This window comes from Culex pipiens, chromosome 3 (assembly GCF_016801865.2).
Source record: "Culex pipiens pallens isolate TS chromosome 3, TS_CPP_V2, whole genome shotgun sequence".
Lineage (NCBI taxonomy): Eukaryota > Metazoa > Arthropoda > Insecta > Diptera > Culicidae > Culex > Culex pipiens.
Window position 1 is genome coordinate 138,391,353 of NC_068939.1, and position 15,469 is coordinate 138,406,821.

A 15,469-nucleotide genomic window follows, 5' to 3' on the forward strand; every position below is an offset into this window, starting at 1 on the left:
GTATTTTGGGAGAACATTAAAAGAAAAAAATCAGCAAGTCTGAGATTTGGCAACATGAAAGAAGGGTATACCGAAATATTTCGTAGGGGATTAAAAGATTATTTTTGGGGAATTTCAAAATTATTTTTCGATTTTATGGGACATTTCTTCAGAAAAGTCGCTCATGTTTAAATCCATCAAATGTCTTATGAATATGCCGCCCTCAAAAAAGTTGGAACTATAAATTCCATTCTCGGGAATAACTCAAGCAATCGAGACCATTATGTTTTCTAGTGATTTGTAAGGATGTCTAGATGATCCTAGAACCAGTGTTGGAATTCGAACGAGAAGAAGTAAAGCATTGCTCGCTCGCAGGCGAGGGAGAGAACTTGTAGTACTTTTCTCTTCTCGCTCGCGCTCGCATTTTCGTTCGCATTCTCGTTCCGGCCGCGAGCGCTCGCGAGCGCCTCATACTACCCGTTCGTCTCAAACAATGCCAACTCAAACTCTTAAAAAAAAAATCAAAATTTGGTAAGAGTTACTAATGTTTTCTTATTTTGATAGTTGTTAATCTGTTGCTATGAATAAGATTTTGTTTCTGGGAAATCTAAATAGGATTTGCTACTGTATTAAAATGTGTTTTTGACAGTTAAAAAAAATCTTTTTCAAAAATACATTGCAATGCCACAAAAACTCGTCTTTCAAACACTTTTGATCATAAGTTTGCATTTCAAGTCCAGTACTACAACACATTTAAAAAAATTAAGTTTATAGAAATCACAAAGTCTTTGCAATGAAAATGAAAAAAATGGGTAAAAAACCTTTAAATTTATTGGCATTTCCATTCGAATTTCTAATGAAATGAAATCTTTAAAGTTGGTTTTCTAGTGAATTAAAACTGAAAATAGACTTAGCGGCTCAACTTTTTTTTATTAAATAAATTCTATCAATGTCAACCCGTTTTACGTAGCAGATCATTGAAACAAATTTAAACTGTTCAAATTTTTAAATTTCTTATTTTAAATATTCTGAAATTTAGAATGTTAAAAAATTTATTGACAAAAAATTTCATTATAAATACTAAGGGGTACCAGCAGGTTGATCTCAACGAATAGGTACCTGTCCAAAAGAAGGTTGAGAACTGCTGAAGTAGGCTATGGCCCGTTCCACCCTTAATTCAACAAATTGTTAAAAAGTAATTTCGCAAAAGCTATGAAAAAAGGCGAAAAGAATGCAACTGAGAGAGTTGAAATTGATGAAGTATTACGGAAATACAAGCTATTTAATCATTTTTTATGGTATTTGGGCAGTAATGTGTGTTTGTCATTGCCATGTTTTAAACATTTTAGTGTCATTATTTTAGAAAAAACAAATCTTTTTTTTTGCAAATCAAAAGAAAAAAATTTAGGGCTTGATTCTAAAATATTTATAGGATGCATATTTGGAAAACAATTTAAAACAATGAAATACTTATTATCAAATAATATTTATAAAAGTGTGCATAAAAACGGATTTTTTTCCTCAAAATAACTTCCAACTTTGCCAAAGATGCCAAATCGATCAGAAATAACCATCTTAAGATACAGATTTTCGAATTTTCCAATGGCCATTCTGTATCACTAGCCCGCAAAATCGCTAAAAAAAAATAAATGCAAAATGGCATTTTTGACGAAGTTAGTGCATGCACAGTAAATTGTTTTGTAAATGTGGAAGGTGTAATTTTGGAAGGTTGAATATAACCTCTTTCATGATGTAATTTTACCTCAATTTAGACTGAAAACGCGACATTACAACAGAAAACTGGTTAAATTACACAGAAAAAAAAAGTTGAATTTTGGAATGTTGAAAATTTGGTAGGTTGAATATTACCTCTTTATTTGTGTAATATTACATAAAAAATGTGTAAAAATGTGAACCTGATGAATATTCATCAAAAACTGATGAAAATTCATCATTTTCTGTGTTAAAATTTATCATTTATTTTGCCACAAAATCTGTCACCATTTCCTGATGAATATTACCATCATTTTTTTTCTGTGTATACATTTTCAGAGGTAAAATTACACATTTTTTGTGACATAAAAGATGTACCCCTTCCCAGATTTAATATTACCATGATTTTTTTTTTCTTTGTGGATAAACTTTTATCCAAATAAAAAAAATACCAAAATGGTGGTTTGAAAAAACTTTGAAAATCACTCACATTTTCAACATTTTGAAATGAATTATTTGTTAATTATTTTTATTGAATCATAAAAAAATTAGGCATGTTGGCTTTAGAAAGTTGTTGTGTTGGGAGAATTTTGATGTGAAAACGTATGTAAAAAAACCACTTTCTATTGTATTAATTTTGTAGTATAAAGATTCAAATAAAAATCAAGCTTCCTTAAATTGTTTTAGATACAATTTATAAATATTCAAAATCATGTTGATCCAAAGTCACTCAAGGTGAACGATGTTTTGTATAATACCTTTTTCCTCAAATTTATTTTTTGATTAATTCAGGTGTACACACTTTCTAATCTATTTTCCTTTCTTCCTTCTCCCCCACAGCATGGAACACCACGTGCCCCTGTCCTACGAGCAAGCGCTTGCCATGGGCCGTTCCGGGGGTCGCGTACTCCCGTCGCCCATCCTGAACGGGTACAAACCCAAAGGGGGCGGCGGTGGCGGTGGCGGCAGCGCCATCGGGCTCCACTCGTCCCGGCACTCGGACTCGGACGACGAAGACTGGTGCTAGCACAGGGTGAGACGTCGCCAATGCGAACAGCGAAAGCACCACCGCGAGCAAATCTGGGTTTAATCTGCCATGGTTTGAACCCGAGATTAACTAGAACAAAAAAAAAGTATAAGATTTCCTGCATTTTCTCGTGCGTAAAGCCTTAGTTAGGAGCGAATAGCGAGTTGCCAGATTAAACTAATTTCCTTCCGAGGACATGTAAACAAAAAAGCCAGATTACTAGAACAGAAAATCGTTGCCGAGAAAATGAACAAACAGAACCTGCCTTTAAAGCCACACAAAAAATGAGAACAAATAAGAAAACATAACTAGACACTCGAACACAAAACAAAAAACAATTCTACTGAAATCGACGGTAAACCTAAACTAACGCGCGAACGTTGAATAGCAAAATAGAGGAGATCCTTTGTATAGTTACTAACTTTCCAAGTATTTACCACAATGACTAGTCAAACGGGCGCAATTGTAAATAGTAAACATAAAGTTTTTCAAGGAAAAAAAAATACTCAAATCAACTTGCATCACACAATCTTACCGAATATTTTCTCACACTCTGTAAGTCCAATCTTTCAAACTGTTCAGCAGGGTTGCTTTTTCACCGCACTTAATCCGCTCATCAGCACACTTAAACTGGAAACTTATCAAACGAACAAAAATATAGATAAAACAAGACTGAATTTCAACAAAAAAAAATAATAACAAAAAAAAATAATGGGCAACTACTGAAAGAAACAGCGAGCGTTTGTAGATACACCAGAAATGAAGGGGAAAACTAAAAACAGGTAGAAACTTTTTTTGAGGAATTCTAGAACGAACTTTGAACACCGCCGATGCATATTTGAGGAAGCAGGGACGATTTACATTGCCTAGGTTCATAGTTAGATTGTTATAATTTTCAACTTTCTCGTTGCAATACGAGAAAGGTTGCCAAAAAGATGTAGTGTTGATTTTATTCTGGTGATTTTTATTCACAGAAAAGTAAACTAGACTAGCTAGAGTGGAAACTGAACAGTTTGAATGAACACGAAACCGAGTAGACTTTTTATACATGAAAGAAGAAAAAAACGTATTTATATGGGCGACTTAGGATTTTTGCTCGAATTAGTTATTGAACAGACTTAGGAAATTTAAGAGGAAGATTTAACAGGGGGAGAAACCACCAGTACCAACTTGCAATACGAGTAGCGACCATACAATGCACAATACACAAACACACACACACAGGCACGCAATCAAATTTTGGACGACACTTTGCTTGTAGATCTTGTTGCAGCTGCAGAATATCAATGACACAAACAAAAAGCACCCTGCTGAGCGGTTTATTGAATTATATTAAATTTATGAAAAATGTGACACGTTTACTGAATTAAAAAAAACAATTATTACAAAAAAAATTAGAACACAGTAATTTCAGTAATATTCACAGCATTAAAAAAGAAATCTGAAATAATAAAAAACTTCATAAGAGAATGTGGATTCCTTTTTTGTTGCTTGTTCTAAAGACTTTTTAAAATATGAACTTACATGAATTTTACCATATTAAATCAATTTTTTTTAACATTTCCAAATTCTCTGATGTTATATTTTCAAATTTAAGATCGGAAACAGACATAGCAAACAATCTTATACCTTTTTATGTTCTTAGATATTTTGCTAACTTTTCGCAGAAGCATAATTGGAATTATATTTTTTTAAGCACATACTTAAAAATACTTAAAAATTGTAATTTCCTACGGGTATCAACAAACAAGATATTTTGTATGGATTTTAACTTCATTTGAGTTTATAAATAGTTGAATTTAACGATTAAATTAGGCCTATGCAAATATTTTTCAAAGTTTATGTCGCCGACACCCCATAAAAACTTCAAAATTTTTAATGGAAATAGAAATCTTAACAACTGAAATCGTTTCGAAATGTGTTTCTCTGCGTTGAGAAACATAATAATCATGTTTGAGTATTTTTAAAAATATTTAGAATTTACGTAAACTTCCACTTACAGTACTTTTTAAATGTTTTTTTTTTTTTTGGCGAAAAACAAAATGTTTTTCAATACATAGAAATTTGGAAAACTTATGATTGCAAAACAACTGGACTGGTGTAAAATGCACTTTAAAACACTTTTTCATTCAAATGTTTAAATCATGTCTTGTAATTTCAATATGTTTTATGATCACTATCCAAAGTACATTCAAAACTCTAATGTCGCGAAATCGATACAAATATTTAGCGTCGTGATTTGAAAAAATCCGCCATATTGTAAAAAATTGGGTATTTTTTATTTAAAATTCTTATGTTGTTAGAACTAGAGGGTCCAGTTTCCTGTCCCGGGATTTCCCAAAAAAATATATCTTGATTCCCGGGAAATTTGTAAATTCCCGGGAATTCCCGAAATTCAAGCGAAAGTACACCCAAACTTACGATTCGAGAGAATCGTTCCCTCAACATTTATTGAGAGCTCAGCGCCAAAATCGAGAGAATAATGCTACCAACGCACACCACCATAACAAATGAGTTCATTCGTTAATTGAAACAATAAATCTCCAACAAGTGTCATACATTGACATCTGACCACTCCTTGTTCACCAAGCTGTGGTGGCCGAGGCAGTTAAGTCATTGGTCTAGTCTGTCAAAGGTCTCTGGTTCGATTCCCGTAGTCGATACTTTTGGTTTTTGTTTTGACGGATGAACTTTTTTTTGCAAATGAACCTCAAGAGAATATTTTTTTCGCCCATCTCGAGCTGTGTTCTCTGTGTCCGTAAATGTTACCACTCTTCTCTCGTCTCGAGGCTATTATTCTCTCGGATTAGCGCTGCCCAGTTTTGGGTGTATACGTTTTCAATTTATAAAAACTAGGGGAACAGCATTTAATTCCAGCGTTCCCTTAATGTTGGCAGGTCAGAACTTTGTCATTCAATTAAAGCTAATTAAAAGCGTTTTCAACTGAAATTGAGTGATAAATAGCTCAATAAGAAGTGAGTATTCAGCAAATTGGATGGAGTTAGGAGCGAGTGCTTAACCTGCCAAACAGACGAGAATTTCCCCTATATAAAAACTCTTATTGAACTTATAAGGTCGTGCGAAAATTTCATGACAAGGTTTTATTTAGATAATATTAATTTCTAAACATTTGCAACTAGGAATAGATCTTTTTTATTTGATAGGCAACAAATATTACGATATTATGGAATGAAAATAAACTATTATAATTTAAACGAAAATTGTTGTTATATCATTTCAAATTAAGATACTCCGTTATTGCCAAGATCAAAATTTATTTTTTTTACGTTTTTGTTTACCATGACCAAATTGGATAAAAATAGCCTTACATGAAAATTCTTCTAGCCAAAGTCATTAATTAAGCTAAAACATTAAAAAATATTCTTCGTAGCATAAAGAAGGTGCCCAAAAAATGCTAACATATTTCATAACTCGCTCCAAATATTTGAAAACTTTGAGTTGTGATTCCATAAAAATGGTATATCAAATAAAAAGCAGACTTTCATGGTAAATTCAATGCTTATCTATTTAAGGGGTTACATACATGTAGAAAATCTCAAAATTTCATATTACGGCAAAATTGTTAATTCACTAAAAAGATGATTTCCAATCACTCTTGATAGTTTCATAAAGATATTTCATGATTCAAGTGAGTAACAAACGATTTAAGTTTGAAATTTTGCTATGCGCAAAGCTAACTGTCAAACTTTGTGAGCGTTTTTCTCTAAACACAGAGTTGATTTATGGGTGCCACGATATCTCGAGATGGTATGGACCAAATTGGCTGAAATTTGAGATGAAGACTTGCAAGACATATCCCGTGTGCATGACGAAGCCCGATTTTTAAATTTTGCTTTTTAAAAAAATACAAAAATCAAAAACTGACGATTATTGATATGAAAAACTTAAAAATATTTTTAACTTTTTTTCAAATAAACTTTTTGAAAATCGGCCTTCGTCATGCACACGGAACGGGTTGACGAGTCTTCACCAAAATTTTGAGCCGATTTGGTCAAAGCAGTGTTGAGATATCGTGGCACCCGTTTTTTGAAACTGCTAACTTAAAATATCTATATCTTGGCAACGATATAACCAAGTGTCTTCAAATTTGTTTTGTTAATAGATTAAAATGTATATGTTAATGCCCTGAAAACACATATTTGAAAAAGTTTAAGTGTGTGCAGTGTGTGTGCAACCAACCAAACGGGACCACGCGGCCACTTCTTACAAATTGAGTTGTTTCCATGTATTTTTAGATCAACATCCTATACATGCAAATAACTCGCATAGGCATTTGGAAGGTGTTAGCTCTGCTGAGCTTCGGTGACCCATTTCTACGCTGGCTAGCCGAGCGCGAGGTACTTCAGCTTTATCGACAAGCCCCGCCCTGAAGAACGTTTGCACCAATCGGGCTCAAACGTTATTTAGAACTTCCGAACCCTTGTCAAATAGGGACGTGGCGTTACATCGTGCTGCCATCTGGTTTTTTTAAGTGCAAGAGTGGAAAAGTGCTGAGTCATCGTCTAAAAATAGACGGCGTCCTATCTCGCCCAGCAAAATGAAGTCGATAAAGTAGTCGGTTTCGATGAGAAAAAGTGGAAAACGTGTTCTAAAAATAGCGACGCCATCCCCCTATGGACAAGGACCCAGCGCGTATATAGTTTTGATAGTTACAGTATTCCTAATTCCAGTCATAGATCACCAAGCCGTGATGGCCTAGTGGTTAGCATTTTTGCTTAACAATCCAAAGGACGGGGGATCGAACCCCGACTCGGGCGACTTTGATTTTTCGTTCATGTTCAAAGTTTCAAGATTAATATTTCCTATACTTTCTCGTTGTGAGCAGATGGGAATCGAACCCAGGACCATTCGTTTAGAAAGCGAACACCGTAACCAGTCAGCCACGGCTGCTCCATATTTGAAAAAGTTTAAGTGTTTGCTCAAACCAAACTTTTAAATTTTTGCCGATTTACATGTATGAAACCCCTTAATAATGAGTTCAAAACAGGTAGATTTGTTCTGGCAAAAAGAATTATGTTGCAAAATAATAATCTGAACCTGGATCAGAACAATTTTCAATTAATTTTAAATTTCCCGCGAATTCCCAGGATTTCTGGGAAATTTGTTAAAAAAAATTTCAGTTTCCCGGGAATTCTGTAACGCCGGGAAATTGGACGCCTTATTAGTACCCATGCAAAATGATAGCTTTAGAATTGTAAAAAAAACGTTGTGTGGAAAATTTGTTACTTTATAAGTAAAAGCTTACGCAAATGATAGAGGTTTATTTTAGAAACTTACTTGTAATGGGTTACTGTCGGATATCGCCGATAAAATAACCATTATCCTTATCGATTTACGATGAGGTTAGCGTCAATGCATCTTAAGTGGAAATTGAAAGAACAGCAAATCAAACAAAGGAGTTATTTTATGCCTAAAGTGATTCTTTTTAAAATAAGTATCGTAAATTGGATTGACCACAAACGATATGCTGTAATGTATTTTTAAAACAAAAGCAAGATCCAGTTTTCCACAAAACACAAATGTTCGACCTTAAGAGTGTGAGGAATTTCGATAACAAATCATTACGTACTTTGCATCACTTTCATCATTTTCAATCCTTTTTGCTACTCTGCCCAAATTCGAAAAAGAAAAAAAAAACGATATATTTCCCTCACCCATCGCAAACGTTTCCGAAGAAACAACGTTCAAAACTCGTATTTTTATGCACAGAATCGGAACCAACTATAACCATTGAAACATGCTTGAATTGCCAAACTGCCAAAAGAAAATCACACTAGCAAAACCGAACAAAACAAGAAACGATAGCAAATTAACCAAAAATACTTTATTTCAACGCAAAAAAAAACCCCGAAATATCTGATCAAACTTGAATATATTCTAAGTCGCTGAACCGAAGTTGTTCAACCAAACCGCGCGAAAGTAATCCATTTCTCACAATGTGAGACTGATGAGTTTGTATAAGAGAAAAAGAAAGAAAAAAAAAACATCGCAAACATTATGTGTGCATTAGCTAACCAACATATTTGCGGAACAAAAAAAAAGAGACCACATAGAATCATCATCGTTCATCAATCTTAGCTAGTTGTTAGTAGACGTGTTAGATGGAAAACGGACCGAAACGAGGTGTAGCATTTAGTGTTCAACTTAAGAGGAAATAAAAAAGCTGATTAATCATGTAAAATTCGTATGAAAAGATTAAACAAGAAAAACTAAACCCGATTTATATAATAGCAAAACCAAAAAGTAAAACCGAAAAAGAGAAATATTTCTATTACCGTAGAGTAAGAAGTACTTTTTAATCTCTAGCGAAACCTGTACATACATTTTTCTGTGATACATAAATTGTAAAAAAAAATAAAACAAAAAAGTAAGCAAAACTAATTGAGGTAAGCCGAGGACTAAACCTTTTTTGCAAACCAACTTTAAGCCACGTGAGCCCGCGATGGATGAAGAGTGCGTCGTCGTTAATCAGAATTGCTTGGTGCGTGATTATGTTGAGCTTTTCGGTTTTAGCCTAAATTTTTTCAGTTTCGACTCCACATATTGCTGTGATTGTAGCTAAATTTCGTTATGTTCGCGCAAAAAAAAAAATAATAATAAAAAAAAACGATGGTTTCGCGTCGCGCGTTCAATGTTACTTCAAATGAAGCATGAAAAGTATCATGTTGAAACGGTTCATATTTGTCAAGCAGCGAATAATTTACCCTCAATCAGATTTTGTCAAACAGTTCCCCCCAACACCCCGATTAAGCCAGAGTTTATTACAAAAAGGAAAAAAAAAATGATAATACGGTTCGCCAAAAAAACAGTAGTTGGTTATGATCTGATACGGATTGTAGTGGAAATACAGCATACATATAAAGTGGATACCAGTTTAAGCAGATTGTAATACGGAATAAAAGAAACCCTTAGGCATCTATTACGCAAGCATTTTTAAATATTTTGTTCAACAAAGTTTAACGAGAAATAAACCAAAGCAGAAAGCTTTAAACATACAACCACTCAGTTGTCGTTTCTACTGATGACAGTCCTGCAGTAAAATCACTCTTATTATCTACTGCACTGAAATAGCTGACAACCCTACACACAACTACAATGAGTTCGCGTAAAAGTTAACAAAGTTCTTCGTTTTTGAGCAGTTCTCTACGGAATCGGTCTTTTTTCTTTAATTTTAATTTTTGTATTTTTTAATCCGGCTGAAACTTTTTTGGTGCCTTCGGTTTGCCCAAAGAAGCCATTTCGCATCATTAGTTTGTCCATATAATTTTCCATACAAATTTGGCAGCTGTCCATACAAAAATGACATGTAAAAATTCAAAAATCTGTATCTTTTGAAGGAATTTTTTGATCGATTTGGTGTCTTCGACAAAGTTGTAGGTATGGATATGGACTACACTGAAAAAAAATGATACACGGTAAAAAAAAATTTGGTGATTTTTAATTTCACTTTTGATTTGCAAAAAAACGCTATTTTTTATTTTTTTATTTTTTGATATGTTTTAGAAGACATCAAATGCCAACTTTTCAGAAATTTCCAGAATGGGAAAAAAAATCTTTGACCGAGTTATGATTTTTTGAATCAATACAATTTTTTTCAAAAAATCGTAATATTGTTCGCCAAAATTTTTCAATTTCATTTTTTGATGTGAAATTGAATTTGCAATCAAAAAGTACTTATGTGAAATTTTGATAAAGTGCACCGTCTTCAAGTTATAGCCATTTTTATGTAACTTTTTTCAAAATAGTCGCAGTTATTGATTTTTTAAAAATAGTGCCCATGTTTGCCCACCTTTGAAATAAATATTTTTGAAAAGCTGAGAAAATTCTCTATATTTTGCTTTTTTGGACTTTGTTGATACGACCCTTAGTTGCTGAGATATTGCCATGCAAAGGTTTAAAAACAAGAAAATTGATGTTTTCTAAGTCTCACCCAAACAACCCACCATTTTCTAATGTCGATATCTCAGCAACTAATGGTCCGATTTACAATATTTCGTGAAATTTTCCGATCTTTTCGAAAAAAATATTTTCAAAAATTAAAAATCAAGACTAACATTTCAAAATGACCAAACATTCAATAATACGCCCTTTCGATATGTTAGTCTTGATTTAAAATTTTTGAAAATATTTTTTTCGAAAAGATCGGAAAATTTCACGAATATTTCATATTTTAACATTGTAAATCGGACCATTAGTTGCTGAGATACACATATCATTTTTGTATGGACAGCTGCCAAATTTGTATGGAAAATTATATGGAAAAACTAATGATGCAAAATAGCTTCTTTGAGCATACCGAAGGCACCAAAAAAGTTTCAGTCGGATTCATAAATACAGAAAAAATCGAATGACCGAAATCTCAGAGAATTGCTCTTTTGTCAAAACAGACTTTTCTTACGTTCAAGTTGCGTGCGGCAAATTCCTTAAAAGTGTGGTCATTTTAAGCAAAAAAAAATTGTTGGGCATAACTCTCAAATAGAGTTTGGAAACTTTGATTTACGGATAGGGACCATCCATAAACCACGTGGACACTTCAGGGGGGCGATTGTCCAAGATCCATACAAACAAGTTTTTTTTGTATGGACAATTGTCCACGAGGGGAGGGGGGGGGGGGGTTGTGGTTGAGATTCACAAAAAAAGTGTCCACGTGTTTTATGGATGGTCCCATATAAATATAAATATATATATATATATTTTTTTTTTCATTTTGAGAACAATCGATGTTCTATTGGCTAGCAGACAAAACTGTGTCTCCCAGTCGACTCAATTTGTGTTCTGAAATGCATCAACCGATTCTGTGTAAGTACCGTTTTAGAATTTGAATTGAGTTGGCTGAGTTAAGGCAAAAACATTTTTGCTAACGGCACAAACTAAACTTAATGGAACGTGACCTTAATAATAAATCCATTGAATCATCGGTTCAAATTTCCCTCGAATAACCCTCCCATTTGTTCAAGCAACATGAAGAGCACACAATTTTGGTGAACCATTTCCATTTCAATCTGAAAAAGCGCTCTAGAATCATGAAACAGACAATACGAAAGCTTTTGATTATTTTGCTCACGCGTGGCACCTTCTCTCACTTCCTGTCCTTCTCAGCAAGTAGAAACTCTCTCACGCTCAGTGAACGTGACCCAGGCGAGCTTTTTTTCGCGTTGTTGCGTTCGATTGTTGTGCTTTTCTTTCTCACCTTTTGGCTGGTCACCTGAACAGTTGCATGAAAGTTGGAGGGCAGTGAAGCCAGAATAGAGTTAATTTGGAAATAATTGATATCATTTGATATAATTAATACTAAATTAAAATTTTATTTTTAAACTTTCACAACAAGTTTGATAGATTAAACTTGGTCATTTAATAAAATAAGCGGATGCAATTATTTTTCAAGGTTAGAAAAATGCAATTTCAACAAAAACATTGAAAAACATTTGAAACGGTTAGTTAGTCAAAATCTACCCAGCATCTTTGAAATACTGAAATATTAATGTTGTTCAAAGCAAATTGAGCGATTTAAATAAAATAAGTAAATAGATATATTGCTTCATAGTATTATTCGTATTAAATTTGATGAAACATTGTCCATCGATTGCATATGTTCTTATAAGTTATTGTTTTTAGCTTTGCTTTCTAAATGCAAGTCTCCCAACAAATTAAGGAGCTGTGCTTACAAAAATGCCATGTACCTCGAGTGTCAATGATCTGATAGAATTATTGTCTGTTGCAAAGTGGTAGGTTATGATAAGACTATTCAGGCAAAAATAAACCCAATAATTTAAATATAAAGGATTGATCACAAAAACTATTTGGAAAAAAACTTATTCCTTTCGATGTTTTATTTCTTTTTATTTGTTATTCAGTGGACAAAAATGAAAATTGTTTATGGAGACAAACCATGCTTTTTTTAATAATAAGTGATTTTTGAAAAGTAGCACAAAATACCCGGTGTTATAAAAAAAATCTAGACTTTTTTTATTGGGTCCTATCAACAAATCTGGAGCATCATTTGAAAAGGGCGCAAAATCATTTTAACAGCTGGGACTATTTTGCAAACTCCGAGACAACAGGTCAATATTTAACAAAACCCGCAGTGTTGGAAGGTAGCTGGAGAGGCCAGCTATTGATTAACACTTTTAGTTTTATGGAAAAGTTAAAATTAGCCTGAGAACTAACAAAACAGTTAAAACATTAAAAATGATTAACAACAACAACAACAACAACATTAAAAATGATTATCCGCCCTTTTCTCGTGTCGCTCCATTTAGTACTTTTCGAGAACATCGATTTTTAAAGTTTGATGGTAAATAATTTCAAAATTATGAATGATGAAGTCAAACTTTTAGAATCAAACGGTTAGTATACTATCGCTAAACAAACGCTCCAAATTTCAACTGATTTGGTTATACCAGGTAAAAAATACAGTAAATTATGCAAACAAACATCTGAAAAGCACGTGTCACAAGTGTGTTTTGGAAATAAAATTGTACTACGTGTCACAAGTGTGCACAGAATTCCCATACAAACTAAAATAAGCTCAACTCAGTGTTTTAATCGACTTAATCAGTTTATTTCAAAAACAAAATATGAAGAATAGCTTTTAAAAAAGTATCAACACAAATTTGTGAAAAATAAGAAAATTTGTCCACATTTTCCAACAACATGTATGACGTGTCACAAGTGTGCACGATCATTTTGATGATAAAATGGTCTATGACGCCCGATTTGATGGCTTATTCAGAATAGCGGAAAAACGTTTTTTGTCATCGAAAAAAAACACTAAAAAAGTTTCAAAAACTCTGCCATTTTCTGTTACTCAATTGTAGAATTTTTTGGAACATGTCATTTTATGGGAAATTTGATGTACTTTTCGAATCTACATTGGCCCAGAAGGGTCATTTTTTCATTTAGAACAAAATTTTTCATTTAAAATTTTCATGTTTTTTTTCTAACTTTGCAGGGTTATTTTTTAGAGTGTAACAATGATCTACAAAGTTGTAAGGCAGACAATCAGAAAAAAATGATTTATAAACATTAGGGGTTTCCTTACAAATGTCACGAGTTATCGCGATTTTGCGAAAAAAAAGTTTTGAGAATGTTGGTCGTCTTGATCATGGCCGTTCATGGTCACTCGCGACAGACACGGACGACGAAACAAAGAGAAACGCAAAATGTAACTTTTTCTAAACTTTTTTTCGTAGAATCGCTATAACTTGTGATGGTTACAAGCAAACCCTATATGCTTGCATATCAAAATATTTGTAATTGTCTGCTTTACAAATTTGTAGAACATTGTTACACTCTAAAAGATAACTCTGCAAAGATAGAAAAAACACGAAATTTTAAAATGATAAATTTTGTTCTAAATGAAAAAATACCCTTCTGGGTCAATGTAGATTCGAAAAGTAATTCAAATTTCCCATAAAATGACATGTTCCAAAAAAAATTACAGTTTAGTAACGAAAGATGGCTGAGTTTTTAAAACTTTTTTTTTTTTTTCGATGAAAAATACGTTTTTTCGGAGTTCTGAGTACGCCATCAAATCGGGCGTCTAATTTTTCATAAAAGTCCCTTTGACACCAAATTTCTATCTCATCACCATTTCAGGCTGCAAATTATTGAAAAACACTTCTTTTTTCGCATGTTCAAAAATGGAAGGAGTCGTACCGTCTCTCCGTCACGAGATATCAAAAAATGCGATATCCGGGAAACGGAAGCGGGTTCCCAAAATTGGGTGAAAGCATCTTGTAGTGTTTGTTAAGTATAGCAAAACGTCATCATTAACTCATTTTCGACCAAAATGGTCGTTGTCACAAGATCCCGCTTACTCCAATGGACATTGACTTAAGGTGTGAGAGGGATATTGAGTGTGTTTACATTTGTTTACAATAATGGGGCTGTGGTGCCCCATTGTAATGTGTATCTTTGCAAAAACAATTTACCAGTTTCGGTCTTGCCAGACGCATTTGACGGGAAATCAAACCTCCAGGATAATATCAGTTTTGAAAAATAAAATGGTTCCTGACCACTGAAGATATTTCGGGTTTCCGGAAGTTGTTTAGAGGTGATTTCCAGCTGACTGAGGTGCTTGAATACATGATATTTTGGGAATTTTATGTTACGACTCATTTTAGGAGAGGACTCTTGCGTAAAATGGTCAGTTTATGAATCTTGTAAAAGTTGGGTTAGAAGCCTTAAACTATGTAGAACCCAATCACAACATTCATTTAGCCGATAAATTAAGTTTAAAAAATATCAAACTGGTATACCAGCCCAGAGAATGTGTCATTTTCAGAATTGAAAAAATGTTGTACAAATCTCTTATGGGAAATAATATTTAGTTTTTGCAACTGGTTTCAAAATTGGGGTTTTCAGTACTCGTCGTATCTATCCAACGAGACTCTGCCGATGAACAAATCGTGCTAGAGAGGTAATCATTTTGCAACTTGTAGCATAAACTTAATAATACCTCCGATTGTTTTTCAGGACATTTATCTCTAATCGAAATCAAAACAAAATACCCATTTAAAACTCAAATTTCAATAGAAAGTACTTCACGATTGAAAGTTCAATTCTTCATATAAATGTGATTTCTAATAAAATTTAAAAAAAAATCAAAACAATATGTATGGCCACCTCCGTGAGTGCAAGCAGCAGTCAAGTGCTCAGTGCTCCATCGTTTTTTCGAAATTTTTCGCCGTAATTTACCGTGATTCGCCGCGAGTTTGCTCCAACAGC

General features: G+C 33.4%; 1 protein-coding gene across 21 annotated transcripts in view; it reads left to right on the plus strand.

Annotated features, from left to right (window-relative positions):
* The window catches only part of LOC120417323 (voltage-dependent calcium channel type A subunit alpha-1), a 203,129-nt gene extending 193,391 nt beyond the window's left edge, over positions 1-9,738 (plus strand). For all 21 annotated transcript variants that reach the window (XM_052710684.1, XM_052710694.1, XM_052710695.1 and 18 more), the window contains one exon: positions 2,533-9,738. In XM_052710684.1, the coding sequence (XP_052566644.1) occupies positions 2,533-2,719 (187 nt within the window). In that variant the 3' untranslated portion in view covers positions 2,720-9,738. The remainder of the gene's footprint in view (positions 1-2,532) is intronic.
* The last annotated feature ends 5,731 nt before the right edge of the window (positions 9,739-15,469 follow it).